This window comes from Haliotis asinina, chromosome 2, assembly GCF_037392515.1.
Source record: "Haliotis asinina isolate JCU_RB_2024 chromosome 2, JCU_Hal_asi_v2, whole genome shotgun sequence".
Taxonomy (NCBI): domain Eukaryota; kingdom Metazoa; phylum Mollusca; class Gastropoda; order Lepetellida; family Haliotidae; genus Haliotis; species Haliotis asinina.
In genome coordinates, this window is record NC_090281.1 from 47,067,303 (window position 1) to 47,084,812 (window position 17,510).

Consider the following 17,510-nt stretch of genomic DNA (forward strand, 5'->3'; position numbering starts at 1 on the left):
TAGCAAGAGCTAAGGACCCAACCAAAGCCTTATTTAGTAAATAAGGCTTTGTAGAGACTTTTCTTGAAAGTGTTTTAAAACCCCCATTGTATATACTACTTGAGGTGTCATGGGAACAGCGGTTTAGATTCCACGATCACATTACCTGCAGTGATTTGTAAAGCCTGACCTATAGCATCTGATTGTCGTCTACAACATCGCGACGATGATGTGTTCAAACAGCAGTCTGCAGATTGCTTTATCAGCATGTGTTTATGTCATGGGTTCACTTTTCATATGCGTGACGACGGAGTCAAAGGAATGCGGCCTTCAGATGACAGAGAAACTGAAGGGCAGATCTGCCGTTTTAAGAAACATTGACAAGATGCTATGCCAGTTTGGCTGTGTCGAGGACTGCTTTGTTTTTGCCTCATGTCGTCGGTTACGTGGTGAGACTGAGAAGACGACAGAATCCAGTGCACGGAATGGTCGCCGAATTGTATGTAATGTAAGTGTCATATGAATGAGTATGGATGCATGTATAGGTGTTTGTAGATGTTTCAGAAAGCATATGTGTGTAGATGTGTATCGGTTAGTGTCGATGTGTGTCAGCAATGTGGAGATGTGTATTAGTTCGTCTCGGTGTGTGTCAGCAATGTGGAGATGTGTATCAGTTAGCGTTGGGGTGCGTCAGCAATGTGGAGATGTGTATCAGTTAGTGTCGGTGTGTGTCAGCAATGTGGAGATGTCTATCAGTTAAGTGTCGGTGTGTGTCAGCAATGTGGAGATGTCTATCAGTTAGTATCGGCGTGTGTCAGCAATGTGGAGATGTTTGTGTGTGTCAGTGTATATAGGTATAACAGTCTGTATCAATGTGTCTTGATGTTTTTTAGCTGTGTGTTTGTGTGTATGCGTGTGTCAGTGTATATAGCCGTGTCAGTCTGTATCAATGTGTCTTGACGTTTGTAGTTGTGTGTTTGTGTGTATACATGTGTGATAGTGTATATAGGTGTGCCAGTTTGCATGAGTGTGTCAGTGTGTGTATCTGTGTGTTTGGGTGTAGATTTGTGTCAGTGTGTAAAGACATGCGTGAAAGAGTGTTAATGTCTGTCAGTGTGTTTTGGCGTGTTTATACATGTTTTTATTCCCTTTACTTGGTTACAGTTCAACAAGATATAAGTTACAAATTGCATAATAAAAGGCAGACAGTAAAATGTATATCGTATAAATTTAGCAATTTAAATGCTACCTAGTATTACGGAGAATGTGAAAGACTAAAATCGAAATTACAGGACTACATCATTTGACTGCAAAAGGTTTCATATTGTCGTTTTTCTTATGGATAATTTTCTCAATCTCATAGAGCTCCTTTAATTATGTTCTGTAGATTTGTCATTGTGAAAATTTGTGTACTTTCATATCCATTGTCAATGATATCATTTGGTACAGTGAATGGTTACCACTGCAACAAAATAGGTTATCATGGATTGACCTTTCATGCGTTTTACCAAGGACTTGAATTACGAAATTGTTAAGATCTCTCAGGAGCATTTTGATGACAGGACAATCAAGATTTCCATGATAAATATCCTCACTCACTGAACCACATAATTTACATAGATCATTATATATCAAATCCATCTGAGTAGTTCTCGTTTACTGTGCATGACTCTGTTCAGCGTGTCTTTAGTGGAGCGTCTATATTGTGAATCCCGTGTGGACCCGGGACAGAATGTGTCCACAGCACCCCATTGCTTGTCGTAAGAGGCGACTAAATTGGGCAACCTGTTTGCCGTGGGTTGCGTCCCGTGTCGGTGGAGGACGGGATCCTGGTGGTTGAGGGCAGTAGGGGACTGAACCATTTTGCTCCTATTGCTCAACACACCACTTCGGCCCTTACTTCACCTAGACGGGTGGTAGAATCGGCCCGATTCTATCAATCGGCTGGTCACGCCATGCCCCGTGCATAGAAAGTATTTTCGCACATTTGATTTATTGGGCATTGGTCTTTTTGACGTCTAGTGTGTAATACCTTTTTGCTATATCTACTTGCCTAGAGTCCTATGCCAGAAGGCGGTGGCTCATGGGCCAATCTGGTGATGTCGACCTCTGTGTTCTATATGTCTCCAATTTCTTGCTAATAGCCGAACCAGCCTAGCATTTGAATTGGTAGACAAATGTAGCTACTCATGTCGTATTTACTGGAGTATACCACTCCTGTATCCTTAGTGTTTGCAGGCTGGAGTTCCACTGCAGTACAACACTGTCCTCGTTGACACTCGGTGGCGGGTGGGGAGCGGGAGTGCTGAATCTATTATCATCACCATGTCAATCACCCTTTCTGGTTCCACGAGAAACGACAAAAAAGACGTTTAGAGGCTGATCATCTTTCTTGTAATGAAGATGTTTCAGGTCCAACACACCAAGAACCTTGGCCAAGATTCATAGTTATTGAATCTACCAATGGTGAACCACTCAAGATCAATCCATTTCTAGTATCAAAGACAATACAATCTATTTGTGGAGAGGTTAAGAACGTTTCACGTCTCAGAGGAGGTACACTTCTTGTTGAGTGTGCGCGACGACAGCAATCCATAAATTTATTGCAACAACATCAATTTGCCAACGTCAATGTTGCTGTCTCAGCTCATAGAACTCTGAACTCAAGTAGAGGCATTGTTAGGGATAGAGCCCATTGTCTGGCGGACATGTCCGAGGATGAAATAGTGGCTGAACTTAAGGATCAGAATGTAACTTCCGTCAAACGCTTTCCTGTTAAGAAGCAGGATGGTAGCATTGTACCTGGCCACACTTACATGTTTACCTTTTCATCGTGCACTCTGCCAAAGTCAATCAAAGCCGGCTATTTCAATATCGGAGTGGAGGTGTATATCCCCACTCCACTCCGCTGCTATTCCTGTCAGAAGTTTGGACACGGGTCTAAGTCCTGTCGAAACACTCCTCGTTGTCATCGTTGTAGTGAACATCATCAGGACTCTGACTGCAGCAATGATATTAAATGTGCCAATTGTGGAAGCAGTCATCTTTCCTCTTCTAAATGTTGTCCTGAATGGCAAATGCAATCTAAGATACTTAAATTAAAGTATGAAACAAATATTTCCTTCATGGAGGCTAAAAACAAAGTCCTTAGCCAGAATCAACATAATCCCTCTCCCACTGTGACATACTCTGCTGCAGTCTCACGACGACCAGAAACAATCTCTACTTCGTGTCAAACGGATTTGACCTGGATGGCTTCTGAGAAACCTGTTCATGTGAATAGTACTTCTGGCAGTCAGGGCTTTTTTACAACGTCTGCCTCTCAGACTATTAGTCATGTATCAGGTGAAGTTGTTCAAACAGCTATAGATGTTGAAACGTCAAAAGGTGAAATGTCAAAATCGCAAAGAAAGCGTCTAAATCGTAGATCAAAGAAATCTCCTGCTGATACTCCTGTAGAGGTTCACAATTTGTTTGAGCCTTTGGAGATGGATGATACGCCATCTTCACAAAACCGAAATAACGGTACACCCTCCTCTCGTACACGTGAGAGGTCTCCAATAGAACCGCCATGAGTAACGCTACAAATGTAGTACAGTGGAATTGCAGAGGGCTTAGGAATAATTTTCACGAAGTCCAATTATTAGCTCAAGATTTAAACCCATCAGCATTTAGTCTACAGGAAACATTTCTTAAACGTGATGATAAGTTTGAAATGCGTCAGTACAACTCGTATCATTGTTTTTCACCTCCGGGGGATAAAGCAACCGGGGGTGCTTCCATTTTGGTGAGACAGGGTATCATTCACAGCCCTGTTCCTCTTACAACTAAACTTCAGGCTGTTGCTGTCCGACTAACCTTACACGTCACGATCACACTCTGTTCGTTGTACATACCACCATCCTCGACTCTTCAGCTATCAGAACTTCAGGATTTATATTCCCAATTGCCTGGACCCTGTGTTATAACGGGAGATCTCAACGGTCATAATCCTCTGTGGGGAAGCAACGATACGAACAATAAAGGTAAAATTCTTGAAGATTTTGTTTCTAATAATGACTTGTGCATATTTAACGACGGTTCGAACACATATCTACATCCAGCAACGGGTACATATTCAGTACTAGATTTGTCAATCACAGATCCAACCATACTTAATGAATTTTCATGGTCAGTCCACGGTGACCTGTGTGGTAGTGACCATTTTCCGACAGTAATCACTGCTATAAATCCAACTGATGATCTGTCGACGTCAAGATGGAATTTTTCTAAAGCTAATTGGCCTTTATTTCAGACTAGTTGTACTAAAAACTTAAAACCAGAATTTTTCATGGACGCTCATGATGCAATCCAGTCATTTTCGGAGACACTGAAACAAATTGCTGATGATACTATTCCTAAGTCCTCTGTAAATCCACACATTCGTAAGCCATGGTTTGATAACGAATGTAAACAGGCCAGGAAAAGTAGGAAGAAAGCAGAAGACTATTTTCGCCGACACCCTACTGTTCACAATTTAGATAAAGTTAAAATTTTAAATGCCAAGGCTCGACGCACATTTAAGCAGAATAAACGTCAGTCTTGGAGAAAATATGTTTCCAAGATCAATTCACGCACACCTATTTCAAAGGTGTGGAATATGATACAAAGAATAAAGGGCAAAGGTTCCAAATCTACCGTTCAACATTTAAAGGATGGTGATAATTTATTAACGGATAAGGCTGACATTGCCAATAAGCTTGGTGAAACTCTCGCCAGGCACTCATCTTCATCCAATTATGTCCCTGAATTTCAAAAGCACCAGAAACAACAGGAGAAGAAAACAATCAATTTTAACTCGGACAATGGTGAAGATTATAATGAATTATTTTCACTGCATGAGCTCTATACCGCCCTTGAACAGGCTCATGATACAGCTACAGGGGCTGATGGTATCCATTATCAGCTCCTGAAGCATTTGCCCAAAACATGTTTGGAAACGCTGCTTAATATATTTGATAATATCTGGACTACAGGCAATTTTCCAACTTCCTGGCGTAATGCCATTGTAGTCCCAATACCAAAGCCTGGTCGAGATCATACTGATCCATCTAATTATAGACCAATCTCCTTAACGAGTTGTGTATGTAAAACCATGGAGCGAATGGTAAATAATAGATTAACGTGGTATCTTGAAACCAACAACCTGATTACAAATATTCAATGTGGTTTCAGGAAAAATCGCAGTACCATTGATCATTTGGTACGTTTAGAATCCTTTGTGAAAAATGCTATAGTAAATAAACAACATGCTGTATCAATTTTCTTTGATCTCGAGAAAGCTTCTGATACCACGTGGAAGCATGGCATTTTAAAGGATTTACATGATTTTGGTTTGAGAGGTCGTTTACCTCTTTTTATATCACAGTTTTTACAAGACAGGCAATTTCAAGTCCGAGTGGGTTCTACCCTGTCTGATCATTACAATCAGGATCAGGGTGTCCCTCAAGGCAGTATTTTGTCTGTCACATTATTTATTATTAAGATCAACAGTCTATCAAAGGTTTTAAATGATTCAATTGATGGATCATTATTCGTGGATGATTTTAATATCTCTTGTCGTGGTAAAAATATGCGCACCATTGAACGGCAATTACAGTTGTGTTTAAATAAAATAAATAACTGGTGTCTTGAAAACGGATTTAATTTTTCTAAATCCAAAACTAATTGTATACACTTCTGTAGAAAATATAAACCTCATAAGGACCCAGAGCTAACCTTAAATGGCTCTCCCATCAAGGTGGTAAAGGAGGCCAAGTTCTTGGGCTTAATTTTTGATTCCCATTTAACATTTCTGCCACATATTAAATCTCTTAAAGCTAAATGCCTCAAGGCGCTCGATTTGTTAAAAGTTGTATCCAATTCAAAGTGGGGAGGGGATCAGACTACTCTCCTTCACTTATATAGATCACTTGTCCGCTCTAAACTTGACTATGGCTCAATTGTATATGGTGGAGCCTGCAAAAGTAACCTTAAACTTTTAGATTCAGTGCGTCATCAAGGTCTAAGACTTTGTCTTGGCTCCTTTCGAACGTCACCCATTGAGAGCCTCTTCGTCGAGGCTGATGAGCCATCCCTTGACCAACGCCGTATAAAATTAGCCTTACAGTACGTGACAAAACTACATTCCAATCAGTCAAACCCTGCCTATAACTGCATCTTTAATCCCCTTTTTGAGGAACGGTACAACAGAAAAACTTCTCTTGTTCCGCCTTTAGGCCACAGAATTAAATCGTTTATTTCTGCTGCCGGCATTGAGCTGGAAAATATAGCACCTTCCCGTCTTCTTTCTTCTCCTCCTTGGCAGTTAGTTAGGCCACAAGTCGACCTAACACTAGCCACATTTAAAAAATCAGAAACTAATGAATTACAATATAAACAAGAATTTAATCAATTGAAGCATAGATATAGCAATTATAAATCCTTATTTACAGATGGGTCCAAGGATGGTGGCGCAGTGGCTTGTGCCACTGTCATTGGATCCAGAACAATATCTTCTAGATTACCAGATAATAGTTCTATTTTTACAGCAGAAGCAAACGCCATATTATCGGCTCTCAAATATATTCAAAGACACACTAAACATAAACAATATATAATTTATTCAGATTCTCTTTCTTGCCTTCAGGCTATTAAAAACCTATCTTGTAAACATCCACTTTTAATTGATATATTGAATTGTATAATAATCTTGCTACTGGCCAATGCGACATCGTCTTTTGTTGGTTACCCAGTCACGTAGGCATTTCTGGTAACGCAATGGCCGATCTTGCTGCTAAGGCAGCACTCAACAAATCTGTGACACCACTTCTTATTCCCTAAACTGATTACAAAGCTACCATTAGATCTTATACCCGTGATCTGATGCAGAAGAAGTGGGACACCCAAGTGGGTGTAAATAAATTACATGGAATTAAACCATATATTGGGTATACCCACTTGGGTTGTCAGTCCAGATTTGAAGAGGTCATTTTGCGGCGATGTCGTATTGGCCATACACGATATACTCATGAATACCTTGTGAAAGGTGAGGATCCTCCGTTCTGCATCCCTTGTGATGAAAGAATCACAGTCAAGCATATCCTGCTTGACTGTGTAGAGTATTCCATCACAAGGGATCAGTATTTTAATTCACGAACTATGATTGATCTTTTTACTCATACCAGCTCTCATTTAATTATTGCCTTCTTAAAAGAATTAGATTTGTTATCAGAATTGTAAATAGATAAATATTTTATTATTGGTAGTCTAGATTAATAACTGAGATTGTGAGTGGCTGTGCCCTCGAGGGGGGTTGAAGTATTGTAAAATTATTGTCCTCCTGAGAGGGTACGTAAGTCCAAAACATTCTATGTAAATTTAGTACGACCAAACTTTTAATCGTAGTATATTTGTTGTTTTTAATAATGGCTAACTTTCAGTATAATCGCCAACGGCTGAGGGGATGGTGTAAATCCATCTGGGGTCCATGCAGGTAGCAGAAGTACTGTAAGTCCCCATGGTCCCTAGTATGGTGATCTACCTTCAGTTGTTGGCGATCTACAGCCCCTATTTTATGTTGTATTGTCCGAATAGTGGTAATTGTTTTAACTCTCCACACTAGTTTTAATTGTAAATGTGATGCTCTAGTGGTTTTACTGTCCTTTGACGACAGGATTTTATAATGTATACATATTTCATTTCAGTATCAAAATGTTCTCGTCACGATATGGCTGAAATATTGCCAATGTGACGTTAAGTATTAACTCACTCACTCACTCACTATATTGTGAAAATGTGGTTTTCAACTTCACCAAATCAGTTAGTTCCCCAGTCAGTTTGAGGCAAACATTCGGAATGTTATATTCAGATATCAAAGTCATCATAAAATATCCTTGAACCTTTACCAGATTTAATCAAGTCGTCCCAAGCGGAACATATAGATAGCGTGGGTATGTCAAAGATGTTTTGTTCGTAGAATTTCACTCCACTGTTTCGGTATACTAAGGAGGACCCGATTAAGACCAAGTACAGTACCCACAAAGCTTTTAAGTTCAGCAAATGAGTGAGTGAGTTTAGTTTTACGCCGCCTTTAGCAATATTCCGGCACCCGTGGCGAGCCACCTCCTCGTGGTAGGTGCTGGGTAACGCTAAGAGCTCGCCGACACCCCCGTAGTGGACCCGGGGGAATATTTGGTCCACCAGCCCGTTTGCCGTGGGTTGCGGCCCTGTGTCGGTGGAGGAGGGGATCCTGGTGGTTGAGGGCAATGGGAGCAGGACCAGTGTTCCTATTGCTCAACACACCACTTCGGCCCTGACTTCACCTGGACGGGTGGTTGAATGGGCCCGGTTCAACCAATCGGCTGGTCATGCCTGTGCGTGGATTTTATGTCATTGCACAGAATTTGATTTGGAATTGTTTACATCTTAGTCTTGGGTCCCTTTTTTCATAGAATATTATTTGACTTGATTTTTGATGACATTAACTTTGCCTAGAGTCTTATGCCCAGAAGGCGGTGGCTCATGGGCCAATCTGGTGCAACTGTTAATATTTTTAATGTTTCTGCTGGCCCCGATTTCTCGAAACAAACTTAAGTCTGAGTTTTGACTTAAGTTCAAGTTTTTGCTCAAATTTGAGAAAATGCAGGACTATGCATTTTCCAGAAAGAAAGTAAATTGGTATCCAGCTCAAACATAGAAGACAATCTGAATTTGGTGGACAGATTTCTTTAGTTGTTTGGACTTTTTTAGTCTAAAATATGCAGCTGAGATAAAAATTCAGCTGTTTCAAATTGTCAAACTCAGTTTAAGATTTGAGTTAAAACTTAAGTTTGTTTCGAGAAATCGGGCCCTGGAGTATATCATCCGAGTATCCTTGGTGCTGTAAGCTGGAGGTCCGCTTGCTTTAGCATTGTCCTTGTGATACTCCGTGGTGGGTGGGGAGTTCGGATGACGAACCAATATACCAATAATCATGGATTACCAAACCCCAAACAAAAACACCAAACGTCAACTGGACAAATGATGATCAACATCCACCCTCTATACAAATTGATCACTGGCCACGTTTTTTGATTATTGAGACCCTTGACAAGACTCCTTTGAAATGAAATCCCTTTGCAATTTCAAAAGGTATCTCTGGCATTGCAGGTGAGGTAAAAGATATCAAACGCTTGCGATCAGGTTCACTGCTGATTGAATGCAGCAGAAAACAACAAGCTACCAACCTGTTATCAACTGATATGTTTGTCGGAGTCCCGGTATTCGTTTCTGCCCACAGAACACTGAATACAAGCAAAGGCATACTTCGAGACCGTGAGCGTCTTCTAGCAGACATGACTGAGCTTGCTATTATGTCCGAGATGAAAGATCAAGGAGTATCTTTCGCCAAACGTTTCACAACACGGAAAAATAATGAAACTGTCCAAACCAACACATATCTGTTTTCATTTTCAGCTCCAACACCTCCAAAGTCAATCAAAGCAGGTTACTGCAATCTGAATGTTGACTTATATATTCCAAATCCTCTGCGCTGTTTTAAGTGTCAAAAGTACGGACATGGTGTCAATACTTGCACATTGTCTGTTACATGTGCTCACCGTGCTGAGAATACACATGTAACCGAGGATTGTGACAGTATTCACAAAAAATGTGCAAACTGTTCAGGAAATCATTCATCCTTTTCGAAAGAATGTCCCATTTGGAAACGGCAAATGGAAATTAACAAAATCAAATTTTCCAGGAACGTCAGTTTTGCTGAAGCAAGAAAGATTGTACAATCTACTGAGCACACTGAAACTTACGCCTCTGTCACAAAAAACATCTGAAACCTTATCAAAAGGAACAACTACACCTGTGCTAACTTCGTCAAGCTCATGTCAGACTGACCTCACATGGGTAAATTCAGATATTCCTCAGTCTGTCTCTCCTGATCTTCCACAGTCTATCTCAGAACACTACTCAGATAGATACAGCTCAGTCTACACAAAAGACCGTATCTCCTTCATCAAAGTCTTCTTCCGATCACAAATCATCATCATCATCATCACCATCTCAGTCACACTCAAAGTCTCAATCGACAGCTGATAGTCAGCAAACTGTTAAAAGTAAACCGAAGCCTAAGCATGATGCTTCAAAACAACAAAGTGCTCCTAAAGGGTCACAACACAAAATTCAATTGTTTAATAAATATGGGTCTCTTGAAGACATGGACGTATCTGAAAACGTCCATTCTAGGGCACATAGCTTGTCGCCCTCCAAAAGAGTGCTGGGTAGATCCCCAATAAATCCCCTAAAAGATTATTCCAATAACATTGCACAGTGGAACTGCAGAGGATTGAGGACTAATTTACATGAATTACAGCTATTAGTCCAAGTTTTTACACCTTCAGTGTTATGTCTCCAAGAGACATATTTAAAACAAACAGATACATTTGACCTTCGTCATTTTAATGCATATGATTGTTTTTCACCTCCGGGTGATAGGGCCACTGGTGGATCATCCATTCTAGTCAGACAAAACGTTATTCAAAGCCCTGTTTCACTTAATACTAATATGCAGGCTGTTGCCGTGAGAATTACTTTACATGTAGCGTTTACACTATGCTCACTCTATATTTCGCCATCTTCGACGTTTGCCCAAACTGATCTTCAGGCTCTATATGACCAACTCCCGAAGCCCTGCTACTGTCATTGGATCCAGAACAATATCTTGTAGATTACCAGACAATAGTTCTATTTTTTCAGCAGAAGCTAACGCCATATTAACAGCTCTTAAATATATTCAAAGACACTCTAAACGTAAACAGTATATAATATATTCTGACTCTCTTTCTTGCCCTCAGGCTATTAAAAATATTTCTTGTAAACATCCACTTTTAATTGATATATTGAATTGTATAATAATCTTGCTACTGGCCAATGCGACATCGTCTTTTGTTGGTTACCCAGTCACGTAGGCATTTCTGGTAACGCAATGGCCGATCTTGCTGCTAAGGCAGCACTCAACAAATCTGTGACACCACTTCTTATTCCCTACACTGATTACAAAGCTACCATTAGATCTTATACCCGTGATCTGATGCAGAAGAAGTGGGACACCCAAGGAGGTATCAATAAATTACATGGAATTAAACCGTATATTGGTTACACCTATTTGGGTTGTCAGTCCAGATTTGAGGAGGTCATCATGCGACGATGTCGTATTGGCCACACAAGATATACCCATAGTACCTGTTAAAAGGCGAGGATCCTCCATTTTGTCTCCCTTGTGATGAGAGAGTCACAGTCAAGCATATCACAAGGGATAAATATTTCAATGAGAAAACTGTTAAGGATCATTTTACAAACGTTAATTCTCATTTAATTATTGGTTTTTTAAAAGAAACTGATTTTTTATTGAATTTTGGATAATATCTTCTATAAATAGATGTATTTTAGTTATTGGTAATTTAGATTTGTGACTTGGATTGTTAGTGGCTGTACCCTTAAAGGGGGTTGAAGTATTGTAAATTTATTGTCCTCCTGAGAGGGTACGTAAGTGCAGAAACATTCATAGTAAATTCTAAATTTCCAGGTTTTTAATCGTAGAATAAGTGTTGTTTTATTGTATGGCTAGATTTCCCAAATTGCTGACGGCTGGGGGGGATGATGTAAATCCAGCTAGGGTCCATGCAGGTAGCAAAGGTACAGTAAGTCCCCATGGTCCCTAGTATGGTGATCTACCTTCAGTTGTTATGAATCTATAGCCCACTTTTTTATTGTATTGTCCTCTATAGCTAAATTGTTTTAGGCATAGCTACTAGTTTGACATTCTTTTCTGTGATGTTCTAGTTGTATTACTGTCTTTCGTCGACTGGTTTTTATAATACTCATATTACCCATTTTAATGTTATGTTCCCGTCACGATATGACTGAAATATTGCCGATGTGACGTTAAATATTAACTCACTCACTTTAGCAATATTCCAGCAATATCACGACGGGGGACACCAGAAAATGGGCTTCACAAATTGTGTCCATGTGGGGAACGCTTTAACCACAAGGCTACCCCACCGCCCTTGTTCAGCAAATGTCATAAAATCGTGGTCTTATCTTTAACATATTATCTTTAATGTAAACTACTCCACATTTGATCCATTTATGAGTGATGAAGCTTGGCTGGTTACACTGGCGATTCAGCCATAGTGGTTGCATGAGTATTTCCTAAATATCGTTATTGTTCTCTAACGCATTATGCCAGGCATCTAGAGCCTTTCCAAAGTGGACTGGTGTGTTTACATATGTGTTGCAGTGTAAATGAGAACCACTGTGTTTATATTTGTGTCAGTGTCTGTGTTGATGTGTAGATATGTGTCAGTATGTATATATGTGTGTAGACATGTGCAGATATATATATATTTATGTGTGTGTGTGTGTATTTATACGTGTATATATATAAGTATATGGATGTATGTATATATATATGTGTGTGTATATATATATATATATATATATATATATATATATATATATATATATATATATATATATATATGTATATATATATATATGTGTGTGTGTGTACATACATACATACATACATACATACATACATACATACAGACAGACAGACAGACAGACAGACTGAGTAGATGTTTCTGCGTGTGTTGACGTCTTTGTGTTTGTGAATGTGTCAGTGTGTCGGTGTGTGTCACTGTGTGTTGATGTTTGGAGTTGTGTGTCATTGTGTAAATGTGAGCTAAAGTGAGGTCATGTGTGTCAATGCGTAGATTCGTCGGTGCTTGTTGGTGTGTGTAGGTGTGTGTGCAGGTTATTAAGATGTATAGAATTGTGTGTGTGAAATTCCTGTTTAAAATTCCCTGAAGAAATAATCGAGGGCCAATCTTTTCCTTGTGTCAAACATCTTTATACATACATTGTACTATCAGCCACAATAGGACGTATTCTACACTACCTGTATTTATTCATTTGATATTTGTGAAATTTGAAATACATATGAAATTTCTGTTGCGAGTATATTGAATCTTAACAAGCATATACACAGCGAAAGAAATATCAAACGTGTCAGTACCATAAGGGTTTACAAGAAATGAATTCTCCGATAGTAATCTTACACCAACTATGTATTACGTAGGGAGGCATACAAAAGGATATTTTTTGTCTGTAAACGTCCAGTCAACAAAATCGACATGCGAGCATCAAGCCCATGTTACGTCTTAAAAACGAATTGAAAAACATCGACCAAGACGCTATATATCGATGGAAGACAGGTACCTTTATCTCGTTCGGCAGGTCAACAGAGGAAACTGTGGATCCAGGGAATGCAATGAGACGTCTCTGTATGTGGAAGACAGATGTAAAATGGGATGCCTGAAAGGTAGGTGTTTTAGCAGAAACGTGTACCGTGTTCCCCCCGGTGTGTGGAGGAAGGGTGTGAAGTGGCGTGTTTGAAAGGTAATGAGTTAAGACTGATATTGCTGAGAAGGGGATGTGTATAGACTGATAGTTTTGAGAAGGGAATGAGTATAGACTGATAGTTTGTAGAAGGGAATGGGTGTAGACTGATAGTTTTGAGAAGGGAATGGGTGTAGACTGATAGTGTTAAGAATGGGAAAAGAATAGACTGTTAGTGTTAAGAAGGGAATGAGTATAGACTGTTACTGTAGAAAAGGGAATTAGTATATACTGGTAGTCTTGAGAATGAAATTGGTACAGACTGTTATTCCATAGAGAAGGTATAAGTATAGAATGTTAGTGTAGAGAAGGGGATGAATACATATTGTTAACGTATAGAAATGAAAGGGTATTGACTGACAATGCACAGAAGGACATGAGTATAAACAGTGTTGCGAATGGAGTGAGTATAGATTCTTAGCGTAATGAGAAAGGAGTGTTTATAGACTGTTTGTGTTTAGAATGAGAGAGACTGCTTTTTTTATAAAGTTTAACGCCAGTATTAGATGTCCTAAGATGTCACAATTGCACGTTCCTATCCGCTATCGAAAATGTGTATAGAGATAAACACTGTGTTACAGCACCACCACTGTGTGATCTCTACAACGCCTCAGAGTTCGGGGACTTCTCGAGGGTAAACACCATCTTGTCTCAGGGACGGATAAACACTGACTGTCAAGACTGGATTGGTAGAACCGCCGTGATGTGCGCGGCTCTTAAAGGACATCTAGAAGTGGTTCAGTTACTTGTGACTAAAGGAGCCAACGTGAATCTGATCGATAAATTCGCTAACAACATCCTTCACTTAGCATGTCTGGGAGGGGATGTGGATGTGGTGAAGTACATCCTCTCACAGGACATGGCCTACATCGATGGTAGAGCACAGCGCGGACGAACACCTATGATGCTGGCAGCAGAGAACGGACATAAAGAAGTCGTAGAATTACTTGTCGGCGAAGGAGCTGACATGTCACTTGTGGATAAACAACGTGACAACATACTTCACTGTGCCTGTAGGGGAGGGGATCTGGAGGTGATGAAGGATATCGTACTACAGAAGAAGGTGAACATCAACAGTAGAGGATGGAAGAAGAAGACACCAGTGATGTTTACATCAGGAAAGGGAAAAAGGAATGTGGTGGAACATGGGGCTGATTTGTCGCGCGTGTATATGAGTAGTTGCAACACTCTTCAGTCGGCATGTAAGGGAGGGCATCTGGAAGTGGTGACGTATATCGTCTCCCAGAACAAGGTGGACATCAACAGTCGAGGATGGAAGCAGAAGACACCAGTGATGGTAGCAGCAGAAATGGGGAAAAAGGACGTGGTGGAGTTTCTCGTGGAACATGGGGCTGATTTGTTACTCGTAAAGGACGGTGGGAGCAACATCCTTCACTTGGCATGTAAGGGCGGGTATGTTGAGGTGGTGAAATATATCGTCTCCCAGAACAAGGTGGACATCAACAGTGCAGGATGGAAGCAGAGGACACCAGTGATTGTAGCAGCAGAAATGGGGGAAAAGGACGTGGTGGAGTTTCTCGTGGAACATGGGGCTGATTTGTTACTCGTAAAGGACGGTGGTAGCAACATCCTTCACTTGGCATGTAAGGGAGGGCATCTGGAGGTGGTGAAATATATCGTCTCCCAGAACAAGGTGGACATCAACAGTAGAGGATGGTTGAGGAAGACACCAGTGATGGTAGCAGCAGAAATGGGGGAAAAGAAAGTGGTGGAGTTTCTCGTGGAGCATGGAGGTGATCTGTCACTCGTACATGACGGTGGAAACAATATCCTTCACTTGGCATGTAAGGGAGGCCACCTGGTCGTGGTGAAGTATATTGTCTCCCAGAACAAGGTGGACATCAACAGTCGAGGATGGAAGCGGAAGACACCAATGATGGTAGCAGCAGAAATGGGGAAAAAGGACGTGGTGGAGTTTCTCGTGGAACATGGGGCTGATTTGTTACTCGTAAATGACAGTGATAGCAACATCCTTCATTTGGCATGTAAGGGAGGGCATCTTGAGGTGGTGAAGTATATTGTCTCCCAGAACAAGGTGGACATCAACAGTAGAGGATGGAGGAAGAACACACCAGTGATGTTGGCAGCGAAAAAGGGACATAAGAAAGTGGTGGAGTTTCTCGTCAGAAAAGGGGCCGATTTGAAAGTAGTGGTTTAAAGAGTTGACAGCCTCCTTCATGGCTTGTTTAGTAGGAAACGTGGAAATGGTGAATATATTCTGTGATAGGGCATTGTGGATATCGAGGCCTGGAAGAAAACTGTGCAACCTACAAACTGACATATCAAGGGCATGAAGACGGATATGCTCACATGCTATAGACATTGAACTGTCGAATATAATTGAGAGTACTTACGATCTGCGTAGGAGGCCGTTTAGCTCTTTTTATACCAGTTTTTAATGGACATACGATTTCCAGTTCGGTGCCACCCGGTGTGATAATTATACAGGATCAGTGTTTACAAAACAATAGTTTACTCTGCATTACTCTGTATTTGTACTCCGTCTATAAACCTATGACCAATGTTTTCTATTGTTCTTGCAGTTGCTTCGCATTATGGAATAACCTCGGTAGAGGTTTTACGATTGCAAGAGGTTTTACAATGAACATTGTAAAATCTCATACGAGGTACTAAGTTTTACAATGGTCGTTGTAAAACCTCACACCCTGAGAATTTTTCACAAAGCAAAATGTTTGTTTTGGTTGTGTCAAAACTGTCATTAAATAAATCTCTGCAGGCAATTCTGATGCAGTCAACTTCTCAGGTTTTTTTGTGTAGGTGGTGGTGGAGCTGATTGGGGGTGGGGGGATTGGGGGAGGGAGGGAATCAGCAGAAATTCTGGGATTATTTGCAACTATGTCGGAAACAAAGGCCTTCTGGGCGTCAGTGCCTCTTTTGCAGGTTCGCACAGCATTGCTCCTATGACCTGAAGAAAAGATATTTGTCATTTGTGTAAAGTAACACAAAACTGACGATTTATTCCTGCAAAACAAATCGTACTTATTACTTGCCACAGGGGCTTATATTGCTGAAAATAAAACATCCTGGGTCGAACAAGCCTACAATGATATTCATATGCACAGAGCTTGTATTGCTGAGAATAAAACATCCTGGGTCCAACAAGCCTACAATGATATTCATATGCACAGGGCTTGTATTGCTTAAAATGAAACATCCTGAGTTGAGCAAGCCTACATTCATATGCAGAGGGGCTTGTATTGCTGAGAATAAAACATCCTGGGTCCAACAAGCCTACACTGATATCCGTATGTATATATGGAGCAGTAAACTTCGATTTCCCGTGTGCATGTCCTTTCGTTCCCAATATGTGAAACCAAGGTCGGGAATGAATAAACATTTAAACCAATAACTTGTAATGATTAGAATCAAATGGAAATATCATCCTGAAGAACTCTTCGGTTATTTATCGTGATACTGAATATTTACTATGGAATTGTCAGTCACATTGTTTATGGACAGGGTGTATATATCGGTCAATCGGTACCTTTACAATAAATTTTGTTCTCCTCAGAAGTAAATCTGGATGAAATTCTGCTCCAGGCTTTCGACTGATCTGTTGATTTACTATGACAGTGCTGGAATGTTGCTAAAAGCGGTGTAAGACCATACTCACTCGCTACTAATCCATGGTGAAACATGTTGTATTAACTCGCCACATCTGGTTTTCAATTAATAGCAAGACGATGGGCCAACCCCATGAATTACCCTCTGCAGCTGGGTTCATTTGATGTAGGATAGACATCTGTTTTCATATATTGATATTAACGCACATAATACTTCCATTTGTAAGATGTAACTTCACACAAGTGTTTGATTTGGTTGAGTACAGGAGAGGTGAATCTCTCTCACTATCAATACTTGGAAAATTGCACAGTTGGCTCGTTCATCTTTTTCTTGCCTATACATACTACCCATCAAGAGTTTAGACTCACTAGTGTAAATGTGTCTACTTCAGTCAACTGTTCTAAACTAAATTTTGCAAAAGAGTTTACACTGTTTAAAGGTAATGTTTACAC

At 40.3% G+C, this 17,510-nt stretch overlaps 1 protein-coding gene across 1 annotated transcript; it reads left to right on the plus strand.

The window, feature by feature from the left end:
• The first annotated feature begins 208 nt into the window (after positions 1-208).
• Positions 209-16,398, plus strand: LOC137271846 (putative ankyrin repeat protein RF_0381). The gene is made up of 6 exons (XM_067804239.1): positions 209-428; positions 3,744-3,766; positions 13,291-13,375; positions 14,034-14,485; positions 14,660-15,619; positions 16,252-16,398. Exons 1-6 carry the CDS (start codon positions 209-211, stop codon positions 16,396-16,398), a joined length of 1,887 nt encoding a protein of 628 aa, XP_067660340.1.
• Positions 16,399-17,510: the final 1,112 nt, after the last annotated feature.